General features: G+C 32.6%; 2 protein-coding genes across 4 annotated transcripts; both read right to left on the reverse strand.

Annotated features, from left to right (window-relative positions):
* Nucleotides 1-2,093: 2,093 nt before the first annotated feature.
* Nucleotides 2,094-25,774, reverse strand: LOC140450219 (uncharacterized). 3 transcript variants are annotated; one of them, XM_072543719.1, is made up of 4 exons: nt 25,471-25,764; nt 25,265-25,390; nt 25,091-25,207; nt 2,094-5,208 (listed from the first exon to the last, which is right to left on the reverse strand). In XM_072543719.1, exons 1-4 carry the CDS (start codon nt 25,616-25,618, stop codon nt 4,049-4,051), a joined length of 1,551 nt encoding a protein of 516 aa, XP_072399820.1. In that variant the 5' UTR covers nt 25,619-25,764; the 3' UTR covers nt 2,094-4,048. The 3 variants fall into 3 exon arrangements, with proteins under 3 accessions (XP_072399820.1, XP_072399819.1, XP_072399818.1); XM_072543718.1 differs by lacking the exon at nt 2,094-5,208 and adding an exon at nt 5,773-9,538 and having other exon boundaries at nt 25,265-25,348; nt 25,471-25,774; XM_072543717.1 differs by lacking the exon at nt 2,094-5,208 and adding an exon at nt 5,773-9,538 and having other exon boundaries at nt 25,471-25,768.
* Nucleotides 14,736-17,340, reverse strand: LOC140449727 (uncharacterized). Its single transcript, XM_072543048.1, has 2 exons — nt 16,866-17,340; nt 14,736-16,805 (listed from the first exon to the last, which is right to left on the reverse strand). Exons 1-2 carry the CDS (start codon nt 17,050-17,052, stop codon nt 14,884-14,886), a joined length of 2,109 nt encoding a protein of 702 aa, XP_072399149.1. The 5' UTR covers nt 17,053-17,340; the 3' UTR covers nt 14,736-14,883.
* Nucleotides 25,775-26,766: the final 992 nt, after the last annotated feature.

A 26,766-nucleotide genomic window follows, 5' to 3' on the forward strand; every position in this document is an offset into this window, starting at 1 on the left:
AATAACACAATATGTTAACTTATACACTACATAGGATTACAAATAATAAACCACCGACAGTAAACAAACATGAAAATGAAAGTAGTGAAGAAATTAAAATGCACTTAAACACAATGCAAAACATAAACAATGAACATTGTAATATTGAAGTTGAAGCTATGCAGAAAAAAGTTTTTACTTTGCTAACAAATATATCTGAACAAGTAAGGGAATCTTCATATTGTAAAGGCTTTACAAGAATGTTGCAACTACTTAAAAAAGACTTCTTTAATATTAAATGTTGAAGCTAATAATGTGTCGCCGTTGCTACCCAATACTGTTAGATCTGAACCTACAAACAAGAAAATTGAGAAGCAATTGCAGTAATGGGCAAACCTTGTTATCAATTATATTGTGCATGGCACATTGACCGTGCCTAGCAACAAAATTTATCAAAAATATCCAGCAGTGAAAAAAAAAGTGGGTGTATAAAACTTTGAAATATTTGCAATATATTCCAGAGACAGAAGAATTTCAAAGCAGTTTAATTAACACTTTAAATTTATTGTATGAAGATCCAGATATGTACTGTAGAGTTTGCAAAATATTTTAAGAACAAATATAGTACTAATTCCAAATTTTGGGAAGTCTGCTATAGGCGAGAATGTGGAATCGATACCAATATGTACCTAGAGTCTATGCACAAGACAATAAAATACTTTTATTTGCAAGATACAACTGTAAAACGATTAGATAAAGGCTTAAATGCGGTTTTAAAATATATTCGAGATAAAGTTGTTGATAGAATAATAAAAAAACTAGAGGTAAGCATACTAAACGCATTTCTGCAATTGTTTCAAAACATCGTCAAGCAATAACACTATCTTTTGAAGTAAATCAGAATGAAAATCAAACGCTTTTATCAACATTTGGTGATGATAATACTTCTTATACTGTTACAAAAGTAAACGACATTTCTTGTTGTGAATTACAGTGCAAATACTGCAGTATATGTGTGCACGTTTACCAATGCTGGTGTGTACACTACTTTTTAAATAACACAACATGAAAATGAAAGTAGTGAAGAAATTAAAATGCACTTAAACACAATGCAAAACATAAACAATGAACATTGTAATATTGAAGTTGAAGCTATGCAGAAAAAAGTTTTTACTTTGCTAACAAATATATCTGAACAAGTAAGGGAATCTTCCAATATAAAGGCTTTACAAGAATGTTGCAGCTACTTAAAAAAGACTTCTTTAATATTAAATGTTGAAGCTAATAGTGTGTCGCCGTTGCTACCCAATACTGTTAGATCTGAACCTACAAACAAGAAAATTGAGAAGCAATTGCAGTTTTCTCTACAAAGAATAAACAAAAACTTAAAACTTTTGTCAAAAAGCCAAATATGGATGAAAAAAGTTAATTTCGGATGTGTTAAATACACGTCCGTATATTAGCTCTAATGTAGATCACAAATATTCTAAAAGTACTAATAAATAAAATTAATAAAATTGTTGTTTTAAAATTCCATAAAATGAAATAAAATTTAAATTTTTCAAAACCTGCTTCATTTTATAGTCAACTTTTCTGTAACTCCTTATGAATTTGTCTCTGTTAAAAACAACTATGAATTTTTTTCTTGTCTTAAAACAGGTAAAAGTTAATAAAGAATAACTTTCGCTAAAAATAAAAATAATTAAGTTTCTTAGCAAAGTCTCTGTGGACACATTGTAAATAATAACTTACTAATTTTTAGAATATACTAATCCCGATGGCTTATAACTTAATATTTTTGTTTTTGAAACAGCGTTCACTTGCAACAAACATTTGAATTGCGCGCGGTTTTAAGTAAAGATACCAACCTGTAGCCAATATCACAATGAGCACGGAGAGCTCTCGATAGCCGTACCTGTTCATTCGCAATGGACTACCTGACCTTTTAAACTTACATTTAAGACTATAATAAAAACATTTTTGATAGTTTTTATCACGCAGAATTGGTACAAGAGCATAAGGATAATTCTTCTCATTAGAGTAACATCAAGCATTACTTGTGCATTAATTCATCTTTCTGTCTATTCTAAATAAAATACAAATTAAAACTTGTATGTTTTTATTTTTCAATTCTTGCCCAAGCAAAAATCTAAATAAATAAAACATCAAATTGGAAATTTTATCAGCTAACAAAAATACATTTCAAGGTAGTTATTTTTTATTAAATAGACTTGAGTGCATAGAATAAATTTCATAAAAATTTGATATTAGGGTGTCTATGGAAACTAAAAATTTCGGTAAGTGGTCTACGGAGCAAAAAAATTTGGAAGCCCTACTCTATATGGAAAACCTTTCGTTAAGTTTTATATTGCTGATTAACTGTCGCTTAATTTTTTGCACACTTTAACAGAAATAGCCTCCAGCAAATGTCCCATCCATATAACTAATTCGTGGTAGCCAAGCATTAATTGCTATGTTGATTTTTTATCTCAATTATATTTGATATTTTTATCACTGTGAAGCAGAATTCGCTAAACCTTGGATAAGATTTTTACGCTCAGTACAAGAGAAATTTCAAACAGTATTTTTTCAAAAGCTATTTTTTTAATTACAGATTTTCCTAGTATGCACTCCCAAATGTTTTTTAACTTTCGTAAGTAACTTTTCGTAAGTACTTGTTACGAAAAACTATTATTTGCTGTTTAAAACAAATTTTATACTTGTCTGTGTACACTCTTAAATTTGTTTCAAAGAATCTGCTTGGCTAAACTTTTCACAACAAATTTCTCACTTGTAATGCTTTTCTTCAGTGTTCACTCTCATATGTGTTTTCAAAGAATCTGCTTGAGTAAACTGTTAACAACAAATTTCACACTTAGTGAAAAACAAAGGTTCTTTTTTCAGTGTACACTCTTAAATGTCTTTTAAAAGAATCTGCTTCGCTACACTGTTTAAAACAAATTTTACACTATAGAGCGTTCCAAGTTAAGAAAATAACATTGCGGAGATAGGACCATGTATTTCTTATGGACGATAGAAGCGCAGCGATGCCACGCTGAACACAAGCACGATTCAGGGTTGTATAATTATTTGTATTTTCGTTTTCACAGACATGAATTAAATTAATGTTTTTTAACGTAATTGACCAAAAGTGCCCATTCGAAACAAGAGATGAAAAGTAGGGAAAATGATTTTAATTAAATAAATAGTATTTACAAAAGATAATTTTATTTTATCTTATTTTAATTATACTAACGACAGTTTATTTGTTTTTCGGTAAGAATATCATATACCATGAATCATTGAAATCAGTAGAAAATATTGCTTAGTCAAATCATACACTTTGCCGGCTATTAAAGATTTAAAAGCAAATAAACGGACCTCTTGGAATGCATATATCTAATTACTAATTGCAACTTAAAATAATACGGTGTACGTATGTCAGCGATTTTATGTCGTTCTCTGAGAGTACAAATGATAATAAGGCTTTGTGGTTCTTCAGTTGTTATTCTGACTTTACAGTTAAATGTTAATTGAAAATGTAAATTCGAAAAATATATCGACAATCTAGTAAACCGCATGCCTGAGAGTTTTGGCAACACTGATCTCCATAAGCCTAATGTTATTTTCTTAACGTGGAACGCTGTATAGTAAGGTTTTTCACCAGTATGCACTCTCAAACGCATTTTTAGCACGTAAATGCAAGTCTCTGCTTGATTAAATTTCTTAAAACAAATTTCACACTTGTAAGGCTTTTCTTAAGTGTGCACTAACGAATGTGTTTTCAAATAACTTGCTAAAGAAAACTACTTAAAACAAATGTCACATTTGTAGGGGCTCTCCCCAGTATGCACTCTCAAATGTGTTTTTAAATTACCTATTTCAATAAATTTCTTAAAACCATTTTCACACTTATAAGGCTTTTCTCCGGTGTATACTTTTATGTGTTGTCAAAAAATCTGCATGGCTAAACTATTCACAACTAGTTTCTCACTTTAAGGTTTTTTTCAGTGTGCACTTTCAAATGTATTTTCAAAAAACTTGCTGTAGAAAACTGCTTATAACAAATTTAACACTTGTAGGATTTTTCTTCAGTGTGCAATATCAAATGTCTTTTCAAATTACCTGCTTGGCTAAACTGTTTAAAACAAATTTCACACTTGTAAGGTTTTTCTCCAGTGTGTGTTCTCAAATGTATTTTCAAATCCCCTATTTCAATAAACATTTTCAAACAAATTTCACACTTGTAACGTTTTTCTCCGGTGTGTACCATCAAATGACGTTTAAATTTAGATTTTTGAGAAAGCTGTTTAAAACAAATTCCACACTTGTAAGGTTTATCTTCAGTGTGCACTATCAAATGTGTTTTCAAATAATTTGCTGTAGAAAACTGCTTCAAACAAATTTCACACTTGTAAGGTTTTTCCTTAGTGTGTACTCCCAAATGTGTTTTCAAAGAATGTGCTTGGCTAAACTGTTTACAACAAATTTCACACTTGTAAGGTTTTTCTCCAGTGTGCACCATCAAATGTGTTTTCAAATAATTTGCTGTAGAAAACTGCTTCAAACAAATTTCACACTTGTAAGGTTTTTCCCCAGTATGCAGTAACAAATGTGTCTTCAAATAACTTGCTGTAGAAAACTTCTTCAAACAAATTTCACACTTGTAAGGCTTTCTTTCAGTGTGCACTAACAAATGTGTTTTCAAATAACTTGCTGTAGAAAAATACTTAAAACAAATTTCACACTTGTAAGGCTTTCTTTCATTGTGCACTAACAAATGTGTTTTCAAATAACTTGCTGTAGAAAACTTCTTCAAACAAATTTCACACTTATAAGGTTTTTCTCCAGTGTGCCTTACCAAATGAGTTTTCAAAATACTTGCTACAGAAAACTGCTTTAAACAAATTTCACACTTGTAAGGTTTTTCTCCGGTGTGTACCATCAAATGTCTTTTCAATTTAGATGTGTCAGAAAACTTTTTAAAACAAATTTCACACTTATGAGGTTTTTCTCCAGTGTGAACTTTCATGTGTCTAGATAAATAAACTTTTTGACCAAACTGCTTGAAACATATTTCACAATTGTAGGATCCCTGTCTAATCTGAATTTTTATATTTTTGTTCACGGGTTTCCCTTCAGCGGGTGGACTCATATAGTGTCCTTTATGGGATAAATGTTCAAAAGATGTCTCCATACTTTTCGACTTGTTGTCCTCCTGAGCAAAACCTAAAATAAAAACAATTTTTTACAAGAGAAAAATGAATTCAGACACAAAGTAAAGCATAATACATAAAATGCTGTTGCAGACAGTAAAATTCTACCCACTGATACACTACATATGTTTCAGGCATATGCGTTTTTATTTTGTAGATGCGTAAGTCGCACCTCTGTTTTAAGCAAGTCTTGGAAAATCAGTAAAATAGACGACAAGTCTATGGCACTAATGACAACCGTTTGATACGCTCAAGAAGGGTAATTCTAACAAGTGTTGTCATAATTATACAAAATACATTTTCTTACCGATTTTTAATTAATTTAACATTTTATTCTTAACTAGTTTAAGAAAAAATTACTGTTTGTTAGCAGTTTCATGTTAAATATGGTTAGGTTAGGTTTAGTTAAGTTAGATTAGAATAAACAAAGTAAAGATAGGCGTGATGATCGCCAACATCCGGAACGGATAGGCACTTTAAGAAGAAGAAGATTAGAATAAATTTTTCAAATCAAATTTTTAGATCTTTTAAAAGTTAAAAGTAACAGAGTCGAATGTACATAAAATTTTAATTTAAAACTTTTTGTGGTGTGGGAATATCCGCTATCTTGTTTTGAAAGATTAAAAAACTTGATTATTTTAAACAATATTATTCATTTTTACACAAGCTAATAGTAAAAATCACTAATATTTTAATTACGTTTTTGATTAAACAACTTACATAATTATGTTGGCTTTTCACTTGAATTTTTTTGGTTATCCTATTTTTTTTGTATTTCTTCCATTTTTGGTCACTTTTAGAAAAACTAGAAGAGGTAACCAACTTCTAATTTTATTATAAAATTAATCAATTTTTAAAGGTTAACATGTAAAAATATAATTTCACTGGTTTTTGAACTTTTTAGTTTATTTCTTCTTTCTGTTACTATTTGCCCTGTTTTGGAAAAAATCCGCTCACAGGGAACATATGTTTACATAATACATTGTTCATTCTTCACTAGTTTATAAAGTATGTTTTTTCTTTGGAACCACCATAATAATGGGTATTCTTCTCTTCCAATTAGAGGTTCATTGGGGTTGTATTAGGTAAAATTTAATAGATCAAAGTAAATTTTTGGTTGCCATAACATTTACTTGTAATATTGAATAACAACGACATAATGCTCTTACACTCGATTATCCACCCACTGCTAAAATTATAGATTGGTTTGCATATGATCTCTACTAACCCGATAAAGTTTTCCGGTTCTCTTAAGTGAACCGGAACCGGTAACCCGAATCTCAAAAATGAACAGAAATTCCCGTCACTAGGGGTGACACACAAGAAAGGATGGAGAAAAAGTATCAACAGATCAACTTGCTAAAAGGATCGAATGAATCAAACGGACGGGCTGTGACTCTGGGAGTACCAAAGCCTGCAGTATGTAGGGCTGTAGAGGACTAGATCTGAGAAAGTCATTAGTGATATTGGGAGAGGATCCCAAAACAAACACATGGGAAAATCTTCATTGGTGGACCATGTACAAAAAGAAAAGGGAAACTGCTCCATATGGGCAGGAGCAAACTGAGAACAATAACAGGAATGGTGACCGGGCATGCACCAGTAAGATAATTCCTGAATGAAATATGCATTCACAATATTAACCGCAGACTCTGTGATAAGGAATCAGAAACTGTATTTATTTATGTAACAATAAAACACTGAAAACTTTGTTTTCAAAACTTCCACAAAATTTATTATAAAATCTTATCACTACAGCTGTCTCGACATAGTGCCTTTCTCAAGTGATCTATTTTTGGTATGCGTTTACACTTTATAGTCGTTAACGAAATATTTTGAGGAGGGGAGAACTGTTTGTCTCATGTTGGTCATTCAGAATGATGTCTGTTTTTTAATTTGTTAATTTCCATAGATTCTAACAAAGATAGCTTAGGCCTTTATTTTGAATGTGAAGAATTTGAAATTCGTCATCAAAACAAATTTCACACTTGTAAGGCTTTTCTTCAGTGTGCCTTACCAAATGACTTTTCAAAACACTTGCTGCAGAAAACTGCTTAAAATAAATTTCACACTTGTACGGTTTTTCCCCAGTATGCAATCTCAAATGTTATTTTAAGTTCCCTGCGTGATTCAATTTCTTAGAACAAATTTCACACTTATAAGGCTTTTCTTCACAGCGCACAATACCAAATGTGTTTTCAAACTACTTGCTGTAGAAAACTGCTTAAAACAAATTTCACACTATGTCTGATGGCATATGGCAATTATATATTCTTGTCTTTTCGTGTCTGGAACTTTATAAAACTCTTATTTGAAAGAGTTGATGTAAATAGGCCTTACTTTTACGCACGAGAAACGTTTATTGTTGTACTTCAACAATACAAAAACTAGGGCTCTTTTAATAGCCACATTAAATAATAAAGTAAATACTAATTGTTTTTAAATACTTTGACAATAAACCCTCCCATAACGTCAAATTTGTAAGACTCCCGGGCCAGCTGAGTGGCAATTGTAGGGCTCCTATTGGTTGGTTGAAAAAAGCTGGTTGGCATGGACCAGTATCGAGGACATAAGTTGTTTTGCATGTAAAGGTGGTTTTTAACATGCTTTTACCATTGATAATATTTTTTGCACGAATCCGATAAAATAAACCACTTTGGCTACAACAGAACAAAGCATTGGCACATCTAACTGAACTTTGATTTTTGTGTGACTTAAGGCTGTTTGCATGTTACCTCCACAATTATCTGCTTGAATAAAATTCTCACTTTCAAAGCTTTTCTTCAGGGTGCACTCTCAAATGTGTTTTTAAAGAATCTGCTTGGGTAAAGTTTTTACAGCAAATTTCACAGTAGTAAGCTTTTTTCTTCAGTGTACACTCTCAAATGTCTTTTGAAAGAATGTGCTTGGCTAAACTGTTTAAAACAAATTTTACACTTGTAAGGTTTTTCTCCAGTATGCACTCTCAAATGTGTTTTCAAAGAATCGGCTTGGGTACATTATTTACAGTAAATTTCACACTTGTAAGGTTTTTTTAGTGTGCACTCTCAAATGTGTTTTCAAAGAATGTGCTTGGCTAAACTGTTTACAACAAATTTCACACTTGTAAGGTTTTTCTCCAGTGTGCACCATCAAATGTGTTTTCAAATAACTTGCTGTAGAAAACTGCTTAAAACAAATTTCACACTTGTAAGGTTTTTCTTCATTGTGCACTATCAAATGTGTTTTCAAATTACATGCTTGGCTAAACTGTTTAAAACAAATTTCACACTTGTAAGGTTTTTCTCCAGTGTGCACTATCAAATGTGTTTTCAAATAACTTGCTGAAGTAAACTGCTTCAAACAAATTTCACACTTGTAAGGTTTTTCCCCAGTATGCACTAACAAATGTGTTTTCAAATAACTTGCTCTAGAAAACTGCTTAAAACAAATTTCACACTTGTAAGGTTTTTCCCCAGTGTGTACTCCCAAATGTGTTTTCAAAAAACGTGCTTGGCTAAACTGTTTACAACAAATTTCACACTTATAAGGTTTTTCTCCGGTGTGTACCATCAAATGTCTTTTCAAATAACTAGCTGTAGAAAACTGCTTAAAACAAATTTCACACTTGTAAGGTTTTTCTTCAGTGTGCAATATCAAATGTGTTTTCAAACCATGTGAATGGCTAAACTGTTTAAAACAAATTTCACACTTGTAAGGTTTTTCTCCTGTGTGTCTTCTCAAATGTCTTTTCAAATCCCCTATTTCAATAAACATTTTCAAACAAATTTCACACTTGTAAGGTTTTTCTCCAGTGTGAACTTTCATGTGTCTAGTTAAACAAATTTTTTGACCAAACTGCTTGAAACAAATTACACACTTGTAAGGTTTTTCTTCAGTGTGCACGTGCACTATCAAATGTGTTTTCAAATTACCTGCTTGGCTAAACTGTTTAAAACAAATTTCACACTTGTAAGGTTTTTGTCCAGTGTGCCTTACCAAATGAGTTTTCAAAATACTTGCTGCAGAAAACTGGTTTAAACAAATTTCACACTTGTAAGGTTTTTCTCCGGTGTGTACCATCAAATGTCTTTTCAATTTAGATGTGTCAGAAAACTTTTTAAAACAAATTTCACACTTATGAGGTTTTTCTCCAGTGTGAACTTTCATGTGTCTAGTTAAATAAACTTTTTGACCAAACTGCTTGAAACAAATTTCACAATTGTATATCTGTCTAATCTGAATTTTTATATTTTTGTTCACAAGTTTCCCTTCAGCGGGTCGACTCATATAGTGTCCTTTATGGGATAAATGTTCAAAAGATGTCTCCATACTTTTCGACTTGTTATCCCCCTGAGCAAAACCTAAAATACAAACGATTTTTTACAAGAGAAAAATGAACTCAGACACAAAGTAATAAACAAAGTAAAGCATAATACATAAATGCTGTTGCAGACAGTAAAATTCTACCCACTAATACACTACATATGTTTCAGGCACATGCGTTTTTATTTTGTAGGTGCGTAAGTCGCACCTCTGTTTTAAGCAAGTCTTGGAAAATCAGTAAAATAGACGACAAATCTATGACTCTAATGACAACCGTTTGATACGCTCAAGAAGGGTAATTCTAACAAGTGTTGTCCTAATTATACAAAATATATTTTCTTATAAAAAAAATTACCGATTTTTAATTATTTTAACAATTTATTCTTAACTCGTTTAAGAAAAAATTACTGTTTGTTAGCAGTTTCATGTTAAATATGGTTAGGTTAGGTTTAGTTAAGTTAGATTAGATTAAATTTTTCAAATTAAATTTTTAGTTATTTTAAAAGTTAAAAGTAACAGAGTCGAATGTACTTCGAAACTTGATTATTTTAAACAATATTATTCATTTTTACATAAGCTAATAGTAAAAATCACTGATATTTTAATTACGTTTATGATTAAGCAACTTACATAATTTTGTCGGCTTTTCACTTGAATTTTTTTGGTTATTCTAATTTGTTAGTATTTCTTCGATTTTTGGTCTATTTTGGATGGAGAAAAAGTATCAACAGATCAATGTGAAATATATTTGCTATAAAATATTATTTTATTAAATTAAAATAATATAGGACGACAAATTTTGATAGAACTTTTATTGACTAAGCTAAACGTGTGTACAGAACTGAGTTTTGAATGATACTCCTAAATCGAACCTTTCAACATCCGAATATTTCCAATGGCATTTTGATAATCTGACGAGTTAAATAATTCATACAGCTCGCGACTTGCTCCCACGAAATTGGTAGCGTTACCCGAATATACTTCTGCACATTTCCCTCGTCTGGCACAAAAACGGCGAAAGCTAGCTAAAAATGCTTCGGTGGTTAAGTCGCTTACTAGTTTTAAATGAACTGTTCGTGTAGACTTGCATACATACACTGCGACGTATACCTTTAATCGTCTACGATTGCGGAACTTTTTCTCCTTGCAATAATCGACTCCAGTTTTAAGAAAAGGTCGAGATGAAGTTACTCGGTATTCGGGAAGGATACCCATTTTATGATTAGCCGGACGAGGTTTTACGCGAAAACAAGGGATGCATCGATGTAAAATTTTTCGAGTTACATTACGTCCGTCTAAAGGCCAATAAATTTGGCGCACGGAGTATAGGGTGGTTTGGGGACCAGCATGTTTTAATTTTACGTTTTCTTCACGTATAATTAATCGAGTAATGTAATCATTAGCTGGCAGCAAGATTGTATGTTTTTGAGACTCAGATAACGAGGATCGATTAAGTCTGCCACCAACCCTGAAGATTTCGTTGTTATCTAGGAAGGGATTTAAAGACACCAATTTACCTTTACCAATAACGAAATCCTTGTTTTTTAAAGAATTAATTTCTTTTGAAAATTCCGAGAATTGCGTCATCTTAATTATTAAAGATTGCGAATCGACCAACTATTGAGCATTTAGCTTGTTTACATAGGCAATCACGCGAATTAATTTATGCATCGAGCTGTATTTTTCTAAAATATTATTATTATTCAACAAAACCTGCATACACTTTATTGATTGAGGCCTTACCATTTTTAGTTCGAGAATTTCGATCGAATCCAAACTCCTTTCGGCCATAGAGACTGGGTTCGCGATAAACAAATATTATTTTCTAAAAATTCGGAGGGAAGTTGACCGCGCGTTAAAAAATCTGCCGGGTTGTCTAAGGAGGAAACGTGCTGCCAATGACACCGACTAGTTAATCTTTGTATTTCCGAAACCCGGTTGGCGATAAATGTCCGAAGAAGATACGGCTGGGTATTTATCCAGTGAAGATTGTCGAGTCTGACCAAAAGTAAATACCGCTGACTTCCAGTAAAAAAGAATGCTGAAGCGTTTCATAGAGCCGAGCTACAAGTAAAGCGCCGCATAACTCCAATCGCGGTAACAATATTGAGCTGAGGGGGGGCACGCAAGATTTTGCACAAATCAATCGCACAAAAATATTTCCCTCAACATTAACAGAACGACAATAAAGACAAGAGCCGTAAGCTTTTTCGATGTCATCGCAAAATCCATGAATTTGGATATCGACGGGATTTGGTATTGTAATACAACGAGAAAAATTTAAATGTTCGATAAGTTTTAATTGAGCCTGAAATGACAACCATAAATAGTGACTTTCGAGCGGAAGTGATTCATCCCACGTTACTCCCGATTCCAGCACATCTGCATAATTATTTTTGCGTATACGATAACTGGGCCCAACCATCCCAGCGGATCAAACAATTTTGCGATTTGCGACAAAATAGAGCGTTTCGTTACAGTTGCGATACTTGAAATGTCCGACTTATAACATAGAGTATCTTCGCGAGAATTCCATTGAATTCCTAATGCCTTTATGGTGGCATCAGGATCTAGAGACATGTGAGTACTCTCATCGTGTTTATTTTCATCAACTATTAAAGAGCTATCATTTGATGCCCATTTTCAAAGAAGAACAACAACTTTTTTTAACAATGCGATAAGATCTCCTCGCAAAGCGGACGCTTCTGCGCGAGTCTTTGCACCAGTGAGAAGATCATCGACGTACAAATCTCTGTTTAATGCGATAGATGCGAGAGGATGCGCAAGACTCTCATCTTGAGCTAATTGCTTAAAAACCCGAGTTGATAAATATGATGCTGGAGCGGTACCGTACGTGACAGTATTAAGAATGTACGTTTTGATTGGCTCTCGTAGATTTTTCCGAAATAAATTTTTTTGATAAACTGCGTCATCGGGATGTACAAGAATTTGGCGATACATTTTCTCTGCGTCGGCGTCGGCTGCCAATACGAATATATGTGGACGATAACGAAGAAGAATGACAAACAAGTCATCCTGCAGTTTGGGACCGACCATTAAGGTATCATTGAGCGACATTCCCGTTGACATTTTTGCCGAGCCGTCAAAAACTACGCGAGTTTTAGTTGTGAGACTATCTTGTTTTAATACCGCGTGATGAGGAAGATAAAATCCAATTTCTTGGCCATTTACATCATTTGTATAAGATATGTGTGTTAATTTCTCATACTCAGTCAAAAAAGTAGAATAGTCCAGCTGCAAAACAGGATCTTTACGAAAACGATTTTCTAGCGAATAAAAGCGTTTTAACGCGCTATTATATGAATCACCTAATTTAGATTTTTTGTCATTAAATGGCAAACGATGTATCTATCATTAACATCTCGAGTAGTGTGACACTGGTAATGCTCTTCGCATGCCTTTTCTTCCGAGTACAAAATTTTGATGCTTGGAATTTCTTCCATTTCCCAGAAGCGATTTAAATTGAAGTCCGACATTGGACTATTTAGTGTAAGATGACACGAAATATGGTGCAATCGAGACGAACAACATTAGGCTGATTTTTCAAAGATTTTTGACCTACACTAAGCAGTTTATAAAATAATTTGATTCCCAAAAGAGCATCTACTTTTGCTGGTTTGCAAAATTCAGAATCAGCTAACATGATATTTTTTGGTATTTCGAGTTGAGTAGGATTTATTTGAATCGACGGCATTGTTTTGCTGATTTGTGGTAAAATCAAAAATTCAACAGTTTTTTGAAATTTACTAAAACGCGATTTGATTGTAGCATGAGCAGAATTTATTTTAGTCGATAAATCATCTACCCCGGAAACTGTGATATTAACGGGTTTTTGATCTATATTCAAAAATTGAGCCACGGATTCGGTAATAAAATGTGCTTGAAAACCAGCGTCCAAAAACACTCGACAAGTTTTAGCTTTTCCGCGACCGTTTACGATATTTACCACTGCGGTAGCTAATAGTACGTCCGTGGATACATGAGCATGCAAATTTACGCTAGTGCTAGGTGTGTGTGTTTGTATTTTTATTGTTATTCGAAGCTTTTTTTGGTTTATCGAAATGTAACAACAAACTATTGTGTTTTTGATGACAAATGCGACAGTTGGAAGCGGTGCATTGTAAGACGCGATGATTTTTGCATAAGCAATTAATACACCATCCACCTTTTTTAGCAACGTCGTAACGTTCAACAGGCGATAACGATGTGAATTCACGGCAGGAACTTACATAATGCTCACCTTCACAAAAAATAAGACTATTTTGTGCAGTAGTTGCAGTGTACGTTTGATGATTTCGCGAATACAGAGTAATGTTCTACGATTTTTATTTATTTGTTGGAGGATTTTCGATAGTAGCTTGCTGAGATCGCGTGAATCCAACAATGAAACGACATCATTTGTTTCATTGTTGGATTACGCGATTCGTTAGTACTATCCTCCCATCGTTCGCGGAAACTATTGGTGAATTTGTCTTTGAATAAAATGACGAGAAACGAATTCCACGAGTCGATGGGTTCACCAAGATTTTTTAATGCTCTTAAATATTTTTGAATATGATCCAAGAATGTGTGAGTTGAAAATTCTTTTGACATGCACGGTGTGTCAATTAGCGATTTAATGTAACTATCTCGAATGAATTTTCGATCGTCATAGCGTTCTTGTAACAAATTCCACGCGACATCATAATTTTGAGCAGACGATTCGATAGAAGATATGTCAGCAGCTTCTCCTTCTAAACAACTTTTCAAATAGAATAGTTTTCTCACGGGAGAAATGCTATTATGTTCATGAACTAATGAATTAAATAAATCAAAAAAGCCTAACCACGTGTCTATAGCCCCAGTAAACCTAGGTAGAGGAATACTTGGAAGGGATGCTGCCGGGAAGTTTGTTGCAAAATTATTTGCTACAGGAGCAGTTAATGCAATGTTGTTTGCGGATTGAATTTCTGTCGACGACGACGATGAAGGAAAGTTAGATATTTGTTCTGGTGGTGTGTCATCCACCGTTGACGATTTTATTTTTTCCGTAATTCGACCCGACAACAACTTTGTGGCGATTGCGTATGTTTTATAATACTGTTCCTCAAATTCTATACGATAATTCGCCCTTGCGCGTGCAAACGGAGATAAGTCCAAAATTGCCATTTTGAGATATAAGCGTTTAAAAATTTTTATGAATTTATAAGCAAATTTTAAATAAAACAACTTAAATCTAATTAAAGATGAATTAAAAACTTTATTTAATTTTACAAACTAAATGAAAATATTACCCTGTAATTTTGAAAATCATTATAACATGAGAGAAAAAAATAGTTATCTCCAAATGCACAAAACTTTAGCGTACATAACCCTATCTGCACTAATCGTCATCTAGTATATCTTCTTCTTCTTCTGAACAGTAGTCTGCAACATCGGTCTGCGTAGGTAAGTTTTTATAGAAATCGTGAAATACGTCATCTATGTATGGTAATAAATCCATTAGATTACTTTTTTTTTCTGAAGAAATTGGATTTGGATATTTACATTTTGGTAGATTTAATGGAGGAGATGAGAAACCTCTTCTAAGAAAATTCATTGTTTTAAATGGTTCATCTTCTTTGTAACTATTTTTATACGAAAACAGTCCAAATTCTTTTTGATATCTAATCCATTTGACATCTTTCCAAATAAAGCGGTTACCGTCATTATCTACCTTTCTTACTTGTAATGAACTCTTTAGTAAACTTGCAAAATCAATAAAATCATTTCTAGTCATTTCTTGAACCTTAAAGGGATATCTTTTACCACACAGTCGAACAAGTTGATACCAGTCTCTTGGATGTTCAATTCGGCTTTCATATTTTTTCTTTTTTTTTTCAATTATCGAATGGTCGCTATCACACTCCATTCTTGTGTGTCCTGGAATTAAAAATTTATGATCCAATGTATCGAGACCAGAACTAACCATTAAGACCATAAACATTGCAATGAGATGAGAGTTTTTATTCTGCCCTCCACAAGTGTCAGAATACAATGTTATTTTTCGTACTTCTGGTGGGATTTCTAAGAGCTCTTTATACAAACAAGAAGCTATTTGATTGGCTCCACGACCAGAAATCGTTTCATACCACATACAACAAGTAGTTTTGTTATTACCACAATCATGAATTGTAAGGTTGTACGTCCAGAGTTGCCTTTTATAAAAAGCTATTGAAGTGTTTAGGCTGGGCGTGGGTAAACACTGCTGCAAATCAAAAGCAAAAACTCTCTGGGACTTGTCATCTTGACAAATTATTTTATCTTTTCTTTTTGCTGCGTATGCAGCTTCTGCTTCTTCTTGATGCCGATTTAGTTCTCTTCTTATTTTTTCCTTTTGTTCTTCTTTCTTTTCATTCACTATAGTGTTATGTAACTTGTCACAAGTTTGACATGTATCCTTACTATATTTTTTTATTGAAATGTTCATTGTATGAAAAATAGTCTCATATATCTTTCTACTTACGGGACTTTGAGGTTGGATCCAAGCTTTATATTCATCATACATTCTGGTCAATGTATAAAAAGAAGGCAAAAAACGTCTATCTCCAGTTTTTTCACGACAATAATGACTTTTGTATGTAGGTATAAGACCTATATGTTGCTTTATCATGTCAATTCTGTCTGAATTTATTTTATTCGCAGGTATATGGCTTCCTCTTTTATCTTCTGTTGTTATACCGGAAAAGCTAGTTTTTGTAATAACATTTTCTATAAACTTATTCGACAAATCAAATGTTTTTTGAAAGCACTGTTTACAAACTTCAACGAGCTCACCTGCGATCTTGAAGTGATACTGATAGCTACAAGCTCTTGTTTTTGATGAATTAAGTTTCATTGTCTTTTTTTCCTGCCTCAAAATAAGACTTGAACAGTAAGCAACCCTTTTATTATAATCCCCTAACTCCCAAAATTCTGTAAATAACTGTTTACGTACTTCGGTATCAAATTTTTTACCGCATCCTTTTCGGCAATCTCCAAGTACCTTACATTTTTTGCCTTTCATCAACTTATTTTTTAGAGTCATGTATTCTTTACCTGCATTTCTTTCCATTTTTCTTTTTTTCCTCATTGCTCTAGTATCACCTTTTACCGATTTTCTTCCTTTTTTATTTTTATTCAATTGATTTGGATCTATTGTATTTTCAAACGAAACCAATGGAATACTATTCGAGTCATCTGATTCAGGAAGTTCATAATCTGGATCCTTGTCACTGTCGTCGATATCGCTTCCAAAGAACTCAGTAATCCTTTCACTAGGTGCATCTGCAAAAACATTTAGAATAAATTAATATTTGTTATTTTCTAAAATGTAACAAAACTGACCTCTGCTACAACCAGCTTCAGAAATATCAGCTTTACAAATATCAAAACGAGAATCGATATTTTCTTGTTTTTTTTTCCTGTTTTCTCGTTGTTCACATTCCAAATTCGAAAACATGGCTGTATCACTTTCTGGTGTAATGGACTGGTCAGTATTTACTTTGAGCTCAGCTGAAACAATAAGAAACATTGAAATATAATTTATTTTATAAAAAAAAATTCTAAAATTTCATTAATTTATTTATCATAATTTATTTTATAAAAAAAAATTCTAAAATTTCATTAACCCCCGACGAAATATGAGCTCAACGCCTTAATATATCTTCATAAATTATAGTTAAAAACCATCTAAATAATTTATTGTGCCGACATCAAACAAAAAAAAAACGTATCATAATTTGGTTCATTTATTGAGGAGCTACAATGCCACAGACAGACACACAAATACACAAACAAACAAATTATACCTAAGAGCTGTCTCGATTACGTCAGCGGCAGCTTTAAATAAAAAAACACATATCGGCACAATCTTTGATGAGCTACGATGTCTTAGACACAGACACACACATATTAAACGTATAACTGGTAGTGATAACACTTCTGTTTTTGCGTCGGAGGTAAAAAATAGTTATTACTAATTTTAAACTAAAATAGTTTACTTACCTTCTGAATTTAATGCCCGTTCTTTCAGAGCGGCAAGAAATTCTCGTCTTTCTGCAAACATTTTTACTTATGATATTAATGATATTATTCTCTAATACGAGTAGTAGATCTCACAATATGTGCACGTCTCACCGTAAAGAACGCAAATGAAAACAAAATACCAATAAGCCACTCAATGTTATTCAGCTGCGAGTCGAAAACACGTGATGAGGTGATGCATCGTGTTTAGTGCAGATTTAGGCAAGTTCCGAAAAATTGGCGCATTGTAATACAACTAGACTTAACTCCATTTGCACTGACCGACATTATAGTGTCAACAGAGTCTATTTGACATAAATTCCTTTAACACATTTCAAAATGAGTTATCTTCGGTATCACTAATAAGTTTTGCTCGTAAACGTAAACAACAGAGATAAATCCTTTTGCACAATAAAATTTCGATCTAAAACGTGTTCATTTATGAAGTTATCTCGATTTGGACATTTTCAGACTTAACTCCGTTTGCACGCGCAAGAGCGAATTAGTAAGTTCATCCGATTCCTTAATATTTCTAATTCCGTTCGAACGATTTCAAAATTTTCACGAACGTTTTCTATGTCCTGATACCGTTTTTCTAGAATTAAAAAATCTGTTTTAGGATTGTATTTATTTAAAAAACTTTCATATGTTGTTAAAGATCGTTTGGCATTACCGCGTTTGACATTAAGGAATTTAACTTGGTCTTCAGTCATTTTAAATAAAAATAAAAACAACCAAAAACTAAAATTTGCCAGGAAAAAATGGTAATAAACAATTTAAATAAAGCGATCAGTTTGTCAAATTCCTACTAATTAATTTTGAGCAAACTCGAAATAGAGAGCATATTAATTTTTATGAGTAGTAAAAGAAATACAGCAAAAAGAATGGATTAATTGAGTGCTTCGAATGACTTAATTTGAACTGGTGACTTTCGATACTTCTGGTGTTGACAGCTACGATTTGATTTGATGATGACCGTTGTTGTGAATGGCACAGGAATACGACGACGATATGTGATGAATCCTTGCTAATTCCGACGAAAATGCGATGATTTATTCTTGATACACCTCACTCACGGCCACTTTACTTTGATTTAAAGCGATAAATTACAATACAATAAAAAGTCCTATTTTTTCGACAATAACTAATCTCAGTTCTTCAATTACGACACGAAAACCACTAGTTATATTCGGCTCGAATGAAGGGCCATGTTCGGCTCACGATTAGTTTACCGTGAGATATATTTGCTGTAAAATACTATTTTATCAAATTAAAATAATATACGACGACAAATTTTGATAGAACTTTTATTGACTAGGCTAAACGTATGTACAGTACTGAGTTTTGAAAGATACTCCTAAAAATACATTACAAAGCGTCTAACAGAAGCCCCTAGTGAAGGGGAGGAAATATAAAATTTTATCTTGGGTAAGCGCATATTGTCCTTCTCAGAAATACATAAATACGGAGCGGGCACGAGAACAATGAACCGCTTGATTCGACTAACTGTAAATATTAAAACTACCTAATTTCTAAAGACAGGGATTATTATCTACAAATTTTCCCCAAAAATATCTAAAACTGATAAACATTTTAATCTTTTAATAGATTTCTGGAAGCTAATTTACCCAAACTTTAAGAATTACCGATATCAATATATAATAATAAAGTAAAATCGACAAACAAGATGTAAATTATAATGAGACGAAACACAATATTTTTTACATTTAAGTGAAGTTGTAGTCTTTCTAAATCATCTTGCAACAAAGCTTGACCTTTTAAGCTATCTATAACTTTCCAAAATTTCAAGTCATCTGCCAACATTAGACATTTGCTATTTAGGAAAAAGAAAGTGATGTCCTTAAAGATATTAAAAATAAGTGGAGAAATGTGGTATCCTTGAGGAACTCCAGATGTTACTTAGATACTGTCAGACAGATGACAACCTATCTTGACTCTTTGAATTTTATCAGATGTAGAGTTTTTAATCCATTCAACAAATCTAACATGAAAGCCTACATTAATTAATTTGATCAAAAGTATTTGGTGATCTACACGATCAAATGCTTTGGAAAAATGTGTGTATATTGCATCTACCTGTTTACAGTCTTCCATTTGAGATAATATATCAGATTGATAGCAAACCAAATTTGTTGCAGTGGATTTTTTGCTATGAACACCAAGTTGTGAAATTGCTTTGCTATAAGAAAGTTGAAGAGCTTATAGATTGCAGATTGCATCCAAATGCTACAATAATTTTCAATGTTGTCTTTCTGGCCATTTTTAAATATAGGAACAACATAACTTTCTTTCCATGAAGAAGAAAACAAGAGGTTTCCAGAGATCTATTAAACAATATAACAGACGGCATTATAAGGGTACAGACACACTTATTTAATAAAAAATTAGGCACTCCATCTTGGCCAACGGTTAGCTTATTGGGCATCTCATTTATGCCATTAAAAATATCGGCCATGGTAATCTTAGAAGGAAAAATATTTGTACTAAAGTTGCTATTTAATGAATGGATAGGAACGTAAAGGTTGTTGTTATTTGGTGAATACACAGTTTAGAAGAAGTTCATAAATAAATTAGCTATGTCTTGACCATTTGTTGTAGATTGGACTTGATAAAATAAGGAGTTAGATAGGTTATGACTAGATCGCTTATCATTTATGTACTTCCAAAATGATTTTGGATCATTTTTTAGGCCAGCATCTATACCTTTGATATAGTTGCTGAAGAAAATTTCAGACAGTTGTTTACATTCAGCTCTTAGATAGGAAAATCTAATATAGTCATCATCAGAACGATTATTAACATAAATATAATAAGCATGTTTTTCTCGAGTCAGTCTTCTAAGATCAGCAGAGAACCACTTTGGAAAAGTTCTATATTTCTTGAATGGCACAAATTAAGAAATTCCTATAGAAAGAACTTCATAGAATAATGTTGTAGCAAAATCAATATCATTAAGCATACATATCTGCCAGTCTATGGGAGCAAGGAAGTTCATCCATTCCGAAAATCATAAATCAACTCATCATAAAACAACTCATCATAAACCAACTTATTTCTATTTGTTTCTTTTACATCGAGGTTTAAGCAACATTCATAGCTAGGATCTACAAGGAATCACTTGTTTTAAGATATTTAGCTCCCTAACATTAGAAAAAACTGAATCCAAAATACATTACAATTATTGGGAATATTATTATGTTTACGATTTTAAAAAACCAAAGACTTGAGCAATATTCACAGCTGGATCATTGGGTAGATTGTAATCACCAAAAACATAGATATCCTGTGCTGAGTATTACAAAACAACATTTTCCACAATTTGACAATGCCAGTTGTATACTTCATGAAGTGATTTTGGAGGTATGTAGACACCACCGACCACAAACTTGACTTCATTATGTTGACATAAGATACATATTTGTTCAACCCGATCTTCAAGAATACTAATGGTTTGTGATTTTAGTTCGTTGTTAACAAACACTAGTACACCCCACACAACTTTGCACTGGTTCTCTTGGATCTATTAAATCTGTAGATACTACATAGAATCACGTCTAATTTCGGACTCGGTTATGTTATCACTTATTTTGATACACATTTTGATAAGAAACTGATAATGGTTTTTTTGTTTAACTTCTAGAGCATATATTTTCATCGCAAACAAATTTTCTTTCATCTAGTTCCTTTTTAGCTTCCTTGTGTCTTGCTACATCTTAGTTTGATCCTTAGAGAGTGTATAAACAGTATTTCAAAGTTTATTACTAGTCTAAGAGCCAATTTCACTGTGTGCATTACATATAACTTTGACTCGTCTAGCTTGATTGTAACTGGACACTTTGCCAACTCAGATAACATGTGATATGGTGAATTCCTCCTGTTGTAAGCCAAGTAAACGAAAGACTTCACACACTTGAGATTTGTCATAGCTAATGCAATCAGCTAATACATTACAGCTATATTCAGAAATTTTATAAATCATAAGGTTTTGAGCTCTGTCTATATGTTATTGTACTTCATAAAAAACCAAATTGGCTGTTGTCTGTCAATTGCTATTTTCCATTAATCTAATCTTTTCTTTGAGACTGATGATTTCTTCTTCAGGCTTGGCAAATCTTCGCACAAACATAGGAACATTCTTAAATGCATCATGACAGGTAGCGCAAAAGTACATAAGTAGACAAGTGGGCAAGTCAGAGCATTTTTCTGCAATGTGTATCCTTGAACGGCAACTGTTGCATGTTATTTGTTTTCCATCAGTACCGAGATCTTGGGAACAAGTGCTACAAATATTTATCATTATAACCTCAAAATTTGATCTTAAAATATTTCAGCAATCCTCGGCTTTTTGCGGTCTATTATTTATGAAATATAAAAAGCAATAACCGAATTAACTAGTATGTGCAATATATTTCTGTAAAACTGTAAAACATGTACCATGCGATTGTGAGGCGCTGGACCGCCATATATGAAAAAGCTCCTCATAAGCAAGGGTTTGTCTCTTCCCATAAAACTACGTCTAGTTAAATGCTACATTTTTCCGATCTTACTATATGGGATGGAGGCCTGGACGCTGACAGAGACGCTCACGAGAAAACTAGAAGCATTAGAAATGTGGGTGTACCGACGCATTCTTCGTATATCCTGGACCGAACATGTCACCAACATAGAGGTACTCCAAAGAATCGTCTACTGCAATTGATTGTCAGAAGACACTCGTGGCTCCAAAATCTGCGGAAGTGGTTCGGGCTCACATCGGTCGAATTATTCAGAAGCGGCGCAAACAAGATCAGAATTGCCATGTTGATAGCCAACGTTCGCAACGGACAGGGCACTTGAAGAAGAAGAAAGACCGCCAAAGACAAAACCTATACGGGCAATTCATACGGAGGCCCAATATATTTATTACACACCAAGCAAAAGACCTATACAAACTTCTTCACGGTACAAAAATTGTAGGAAACAACAATGGGCAGTAAACACAATAAACTTCAGCTTCAGTGATAACGGAGATCTTTTGGATCAGACGGGAAAAAACAAAAGCAGGAGAGGACAGTTTGATCAATAGTCAAATACCCGGGGTAGGTACCAATCAGTATAGCTTGATTCTCAATATCCATCTAGACGGCGGCAGGCAACCGACCATCAGAAGTCCGTCAATTTTATGTAGTGTTCGCACTATACAGCAACTAACCATCGATTTAGCAGTTATTGCTGTTTTGCTGGAAGAAGAGGATGAAGGGAATGAGGTATCTAAAAGGAAAGCTAGGATGACAGGAAAAAAAAATATGGTTACATAAAAGTTTAATGGAAAGGAAAACTGAAGAAAGGAAGAAAGAAAGAAAGAAAGAAAGGAATTTTTCACATACAAAGAATTATTAGATGAAGTAAAATTTTATCAATACTTTAGGATGTCGAAATATCAGTTCAATGATTTGTTGTCAAAAGTTGAACATTTATTAATAAAAAGAAATACTACATTTAGACAAGCAATAACTGGAGTTGAGAAATTGGCACTTTGTTTGAGGTAAGTTTATTTATAAAAAATAAGTTAAGTAAAATAAGTACAAAAGTATCACATAATATATTCTATACATTCTAAATCAAATTTTATAAAAAAAAAGTGTAGGTATATCATTACTCAACATTCTCAGTGTGCGAACTTGTACATGACGACAGACATGAGTCTGTCGTGGCTGATGAAAGTTGCTGGTAATGAGAAGTACAATATTAAATATTTTAGTCTTTGCCATGTGTTGGTACATTGGAGGAAACATTTTGATGGTTTCGCTAATACCATTCAGAAAAGCGTCTATTGCATTAGTGATTGTGGGTTGCTCATTTTTGCTCATAATGTATTTCATCAAAACGGTTGATGGTAATTCAATGGTTTCAGAATGAGATACTTTTGCACTTCTCAGTTTGTGTGCTGATGGACTTTTAAATGTTTTAGCGCGGTTTTCCGGTTGTGAAAGCTGGGAACTCTCTCCAGTCTCTAATTGAGTACTTGACTCCTGTTGCCTGCTCGATTATTCTTCATTTTGATTCTCCTCTACAACTGTTAACTCGTCAGATTCATTTTCTGATGCAATATTGGATATTGTGTCTCGTTCTTGAAAGTATGGTATTAAAAAATTTAGCAATTTGTCACACAAAAAATCAAATAAATAAAACATCAAATTGGGAAGAAATGTATCAGCCAAGGATTGAAGAAGCAAGCTTTACAATGGGTCTTAAAATAAACAGAGATAAAACAAGAATAATGATAATTGACTGAGACAACAACAATCAAAATGATCTAACCATGATATCGCTGTTGTAGATAAATTTGTGTCTGGGCTCTAACTAACAGTGGGGGCTGTGCTAAAGAAATAAAGTGCCATTGAAAGCTAAAAAGATTATAGATGTATTTAATATGTACTGCTGGAGACAAATCTCGAGAATACCATTGGCAGCCCTAAGAACAAATGAATCTATACTGAATCAGCCAAACATAAAGAAAATACTAAGAATACAAATATTAGAATAAATAATAAGCTATTATGGACATGTGCTTCAAAGAAATGGTCTTGAAAAACTTACCATCCAGGGAAAGGTACTTAGGCAAAAAGATCTCCCACACAATACATGGACCATATTGTTGCTACTATTGCTGTTTCATTGTCAGAATGTGCTAGAATGGCAGCAGGTAGAAAGATGTAGAGGAACATTGGAAAAATCAGATAATAGCTTCATGATATCATGATAATTGCATCAGGTTAACAACTAAGTAGAAGACGTATCAGCTAAAAATATAGTAATTTTTTTTCTTTAATAGATTTGAGGATATTAAATAAATTTAAAAAAATTCTACATTAGGCATTGAGAAGAATTTTAAAAATTTTATTTAATGTTATAAAAAAACTGATGTATCAGGTTTCAATTCTTTAGTTGAACAAAATGATACTGATATAAATTTAAAAAAAATATATAAACAGTTATCTTATATGGAATCAGGAAACTGATGCATAATTTATTAAAATTAATCTGAAACCATTTTGTATACCATGCATCTGATAGTTTTACATTAAATCTCTTAAACTTGGTCTTGTCTAGTTACTTTCTAGGTTTTTTTAATCTTATATTATTCTTTTCTTCTGAAAAGAGGTAACACAAAAAAATTGTTGAATATTATTTTACCAACCCAATAAATCTATCACAGAATGTATAAAAAAAATTTCAAAATAAAGTCTCAAGTAACAATGTGCAAGCCTTGGCAAATATGTGTCTACAAGAGCATCTTATGTATTAGTTATAGTATTATGACTATGGCAACACTTAACATTAATTTCTATCTGAAGCAGAATTCGTTGATTTACATTTTAATATTTCAGATTTATAATGCATATCTCTGTAGGAGTAACCAACAACTTAAAGATTCATAAGAGGAACAAATGAAAATATCATACTAAGACACATAAAGAAAAAATCAGGTTTTGATATATGAAATACCTCAATGATCCTCTGCATTTTTTTATTATTTATCTCACCTGAGGTATCTTCATTCTTTAAGTCTCCAAGATCAAGAGAGGTGGATAGCTGACTCTCTATATATCTTGGATTATCTTCAACAAACATTTCCTTAATTTCAGATTTTACAGTCCTATCTAAAAAATTTTAATTTCATCAAAGTTTTTAGTAGTAATTATTATTACTTATCTTACCTGAGTTATAGTCATCTGGTTCATTTTTCAAGTCTCTCAGATCAAGGGAGGTGGATACCTGACTCTCTACATATCTTGCATTACCTTCAACAAACTCTTCCTTAATTTCAGTTTTTACAGCCCTAGCTAATAAAAAATACGAATTACATCTCATTTTTTAGAACTAATTATTTGTCTTCAATTTTTTCATTCGGTTTTTGTCTTACCTGAGTTTGCTTCTGGTCCACTCTTAAAGTCCCCACGATCAGTTGATGTAGAATGCTGATTCTCTATGTGTCTTTGACCACTTTCAACAAATTCTTCCTTAATTTCAATGTTAGATTCCATAACTAAAACAACTCGGTGATCTCTCATCTCATCCCTCAATATTTCAATTAGTGATCTCAATATTGTAATGAAATGATTCGTTACTTTCTACTCGTTACAGTCGTTACTTACCAGTAATCGTAGTAATCGATTACCTCGGTTAGGAAAGTAGTCGTTACTCTTTAGACGATTACTTCGATACAATCCTCGCTTGTAATAGCTACCGTGGCCGTCGCCGTGATCCATACGAGTAGAGTAGAAGTAATCGGTAATCGGGTACTGACAAAGCTACAGCTGTAATCGTATATAGAACAGTATGAATAATTATTGCGTCTGCAATTTTTTAAACACTCAACTGTATGATTGTTTGCATAAGAATAGGTGGTTTCATTTTCTTAAATCATGCATTAAATGTTTTTAATTCTTTCTCTGTATTGCACCTATTTCTATAACATGAATTGCCAACTATTAAATATTCATTCAACTGGTTTTACTTTACTAAAAGTATTCGTTTAGATTAAAACATTGGACTAACAACATTCGTTCATCTGTTTTTACTTTATTATTAAAGATATTAAAGATTATTCTTTCGACTAAAACGTTAACTTTATTACAAGTGTATTATTATTACTTTATTACAGTGAACGATTTTTCAACCATCAAATAATACTATAGATTAACAAAGATGACACAGGTTTAAAGTAAACAGCTAAAATACCTTTTTTTGTATAAAAGGGCTATTTTTGTACTTTTTTCGTCAGCACCGAACCATCTGGTCTTACTGTGATACAGATACAGATATCCTGCTGCGCTAATGTTTCCAAATTCCAAATTTAAGAAACCAGATTTTCTGTTTCGAAACTTATTTTATTTTAGTAGCATGAATGCTTTGAACATCGTTGTATGTTGTAACTATTTTTATTACGTTTTTAAAATATAGTGTTACTTTTCTTATTAACAATTTGTAGTTATAGTTAAAAATATAGTTATACAGTTAAAAATATAGTTATAGTTAACCCTTAACTGGACAATGTGTATCTTAATACACACCTATTTTAGATTTTTTTTACAAAGTTTAAACCTCCAAATCTGCGTAGATATAGCAATGTGTATTTCGATACACCCCTGTTCTTTATACAGATAACTACACTGTTGCAATTTTTATATTTGGCGGGAATAAATTTGTCAACTATTAT

This window comes from Diabrotica undecimpunctata, chromosome 9 (assembly GCF_040954645.1).
Source record: "Diabrotica undecimpunctata isolate CICGRU chromosome 9, icDiaUnde3, whole genome shotgun sequence".
NCBI lineage: Eukaryota > Metazoa > Arthropoda > Insecta > Coleoptera > Chrysomelidae > Diabrotica > Diabrotica undecimpunctata.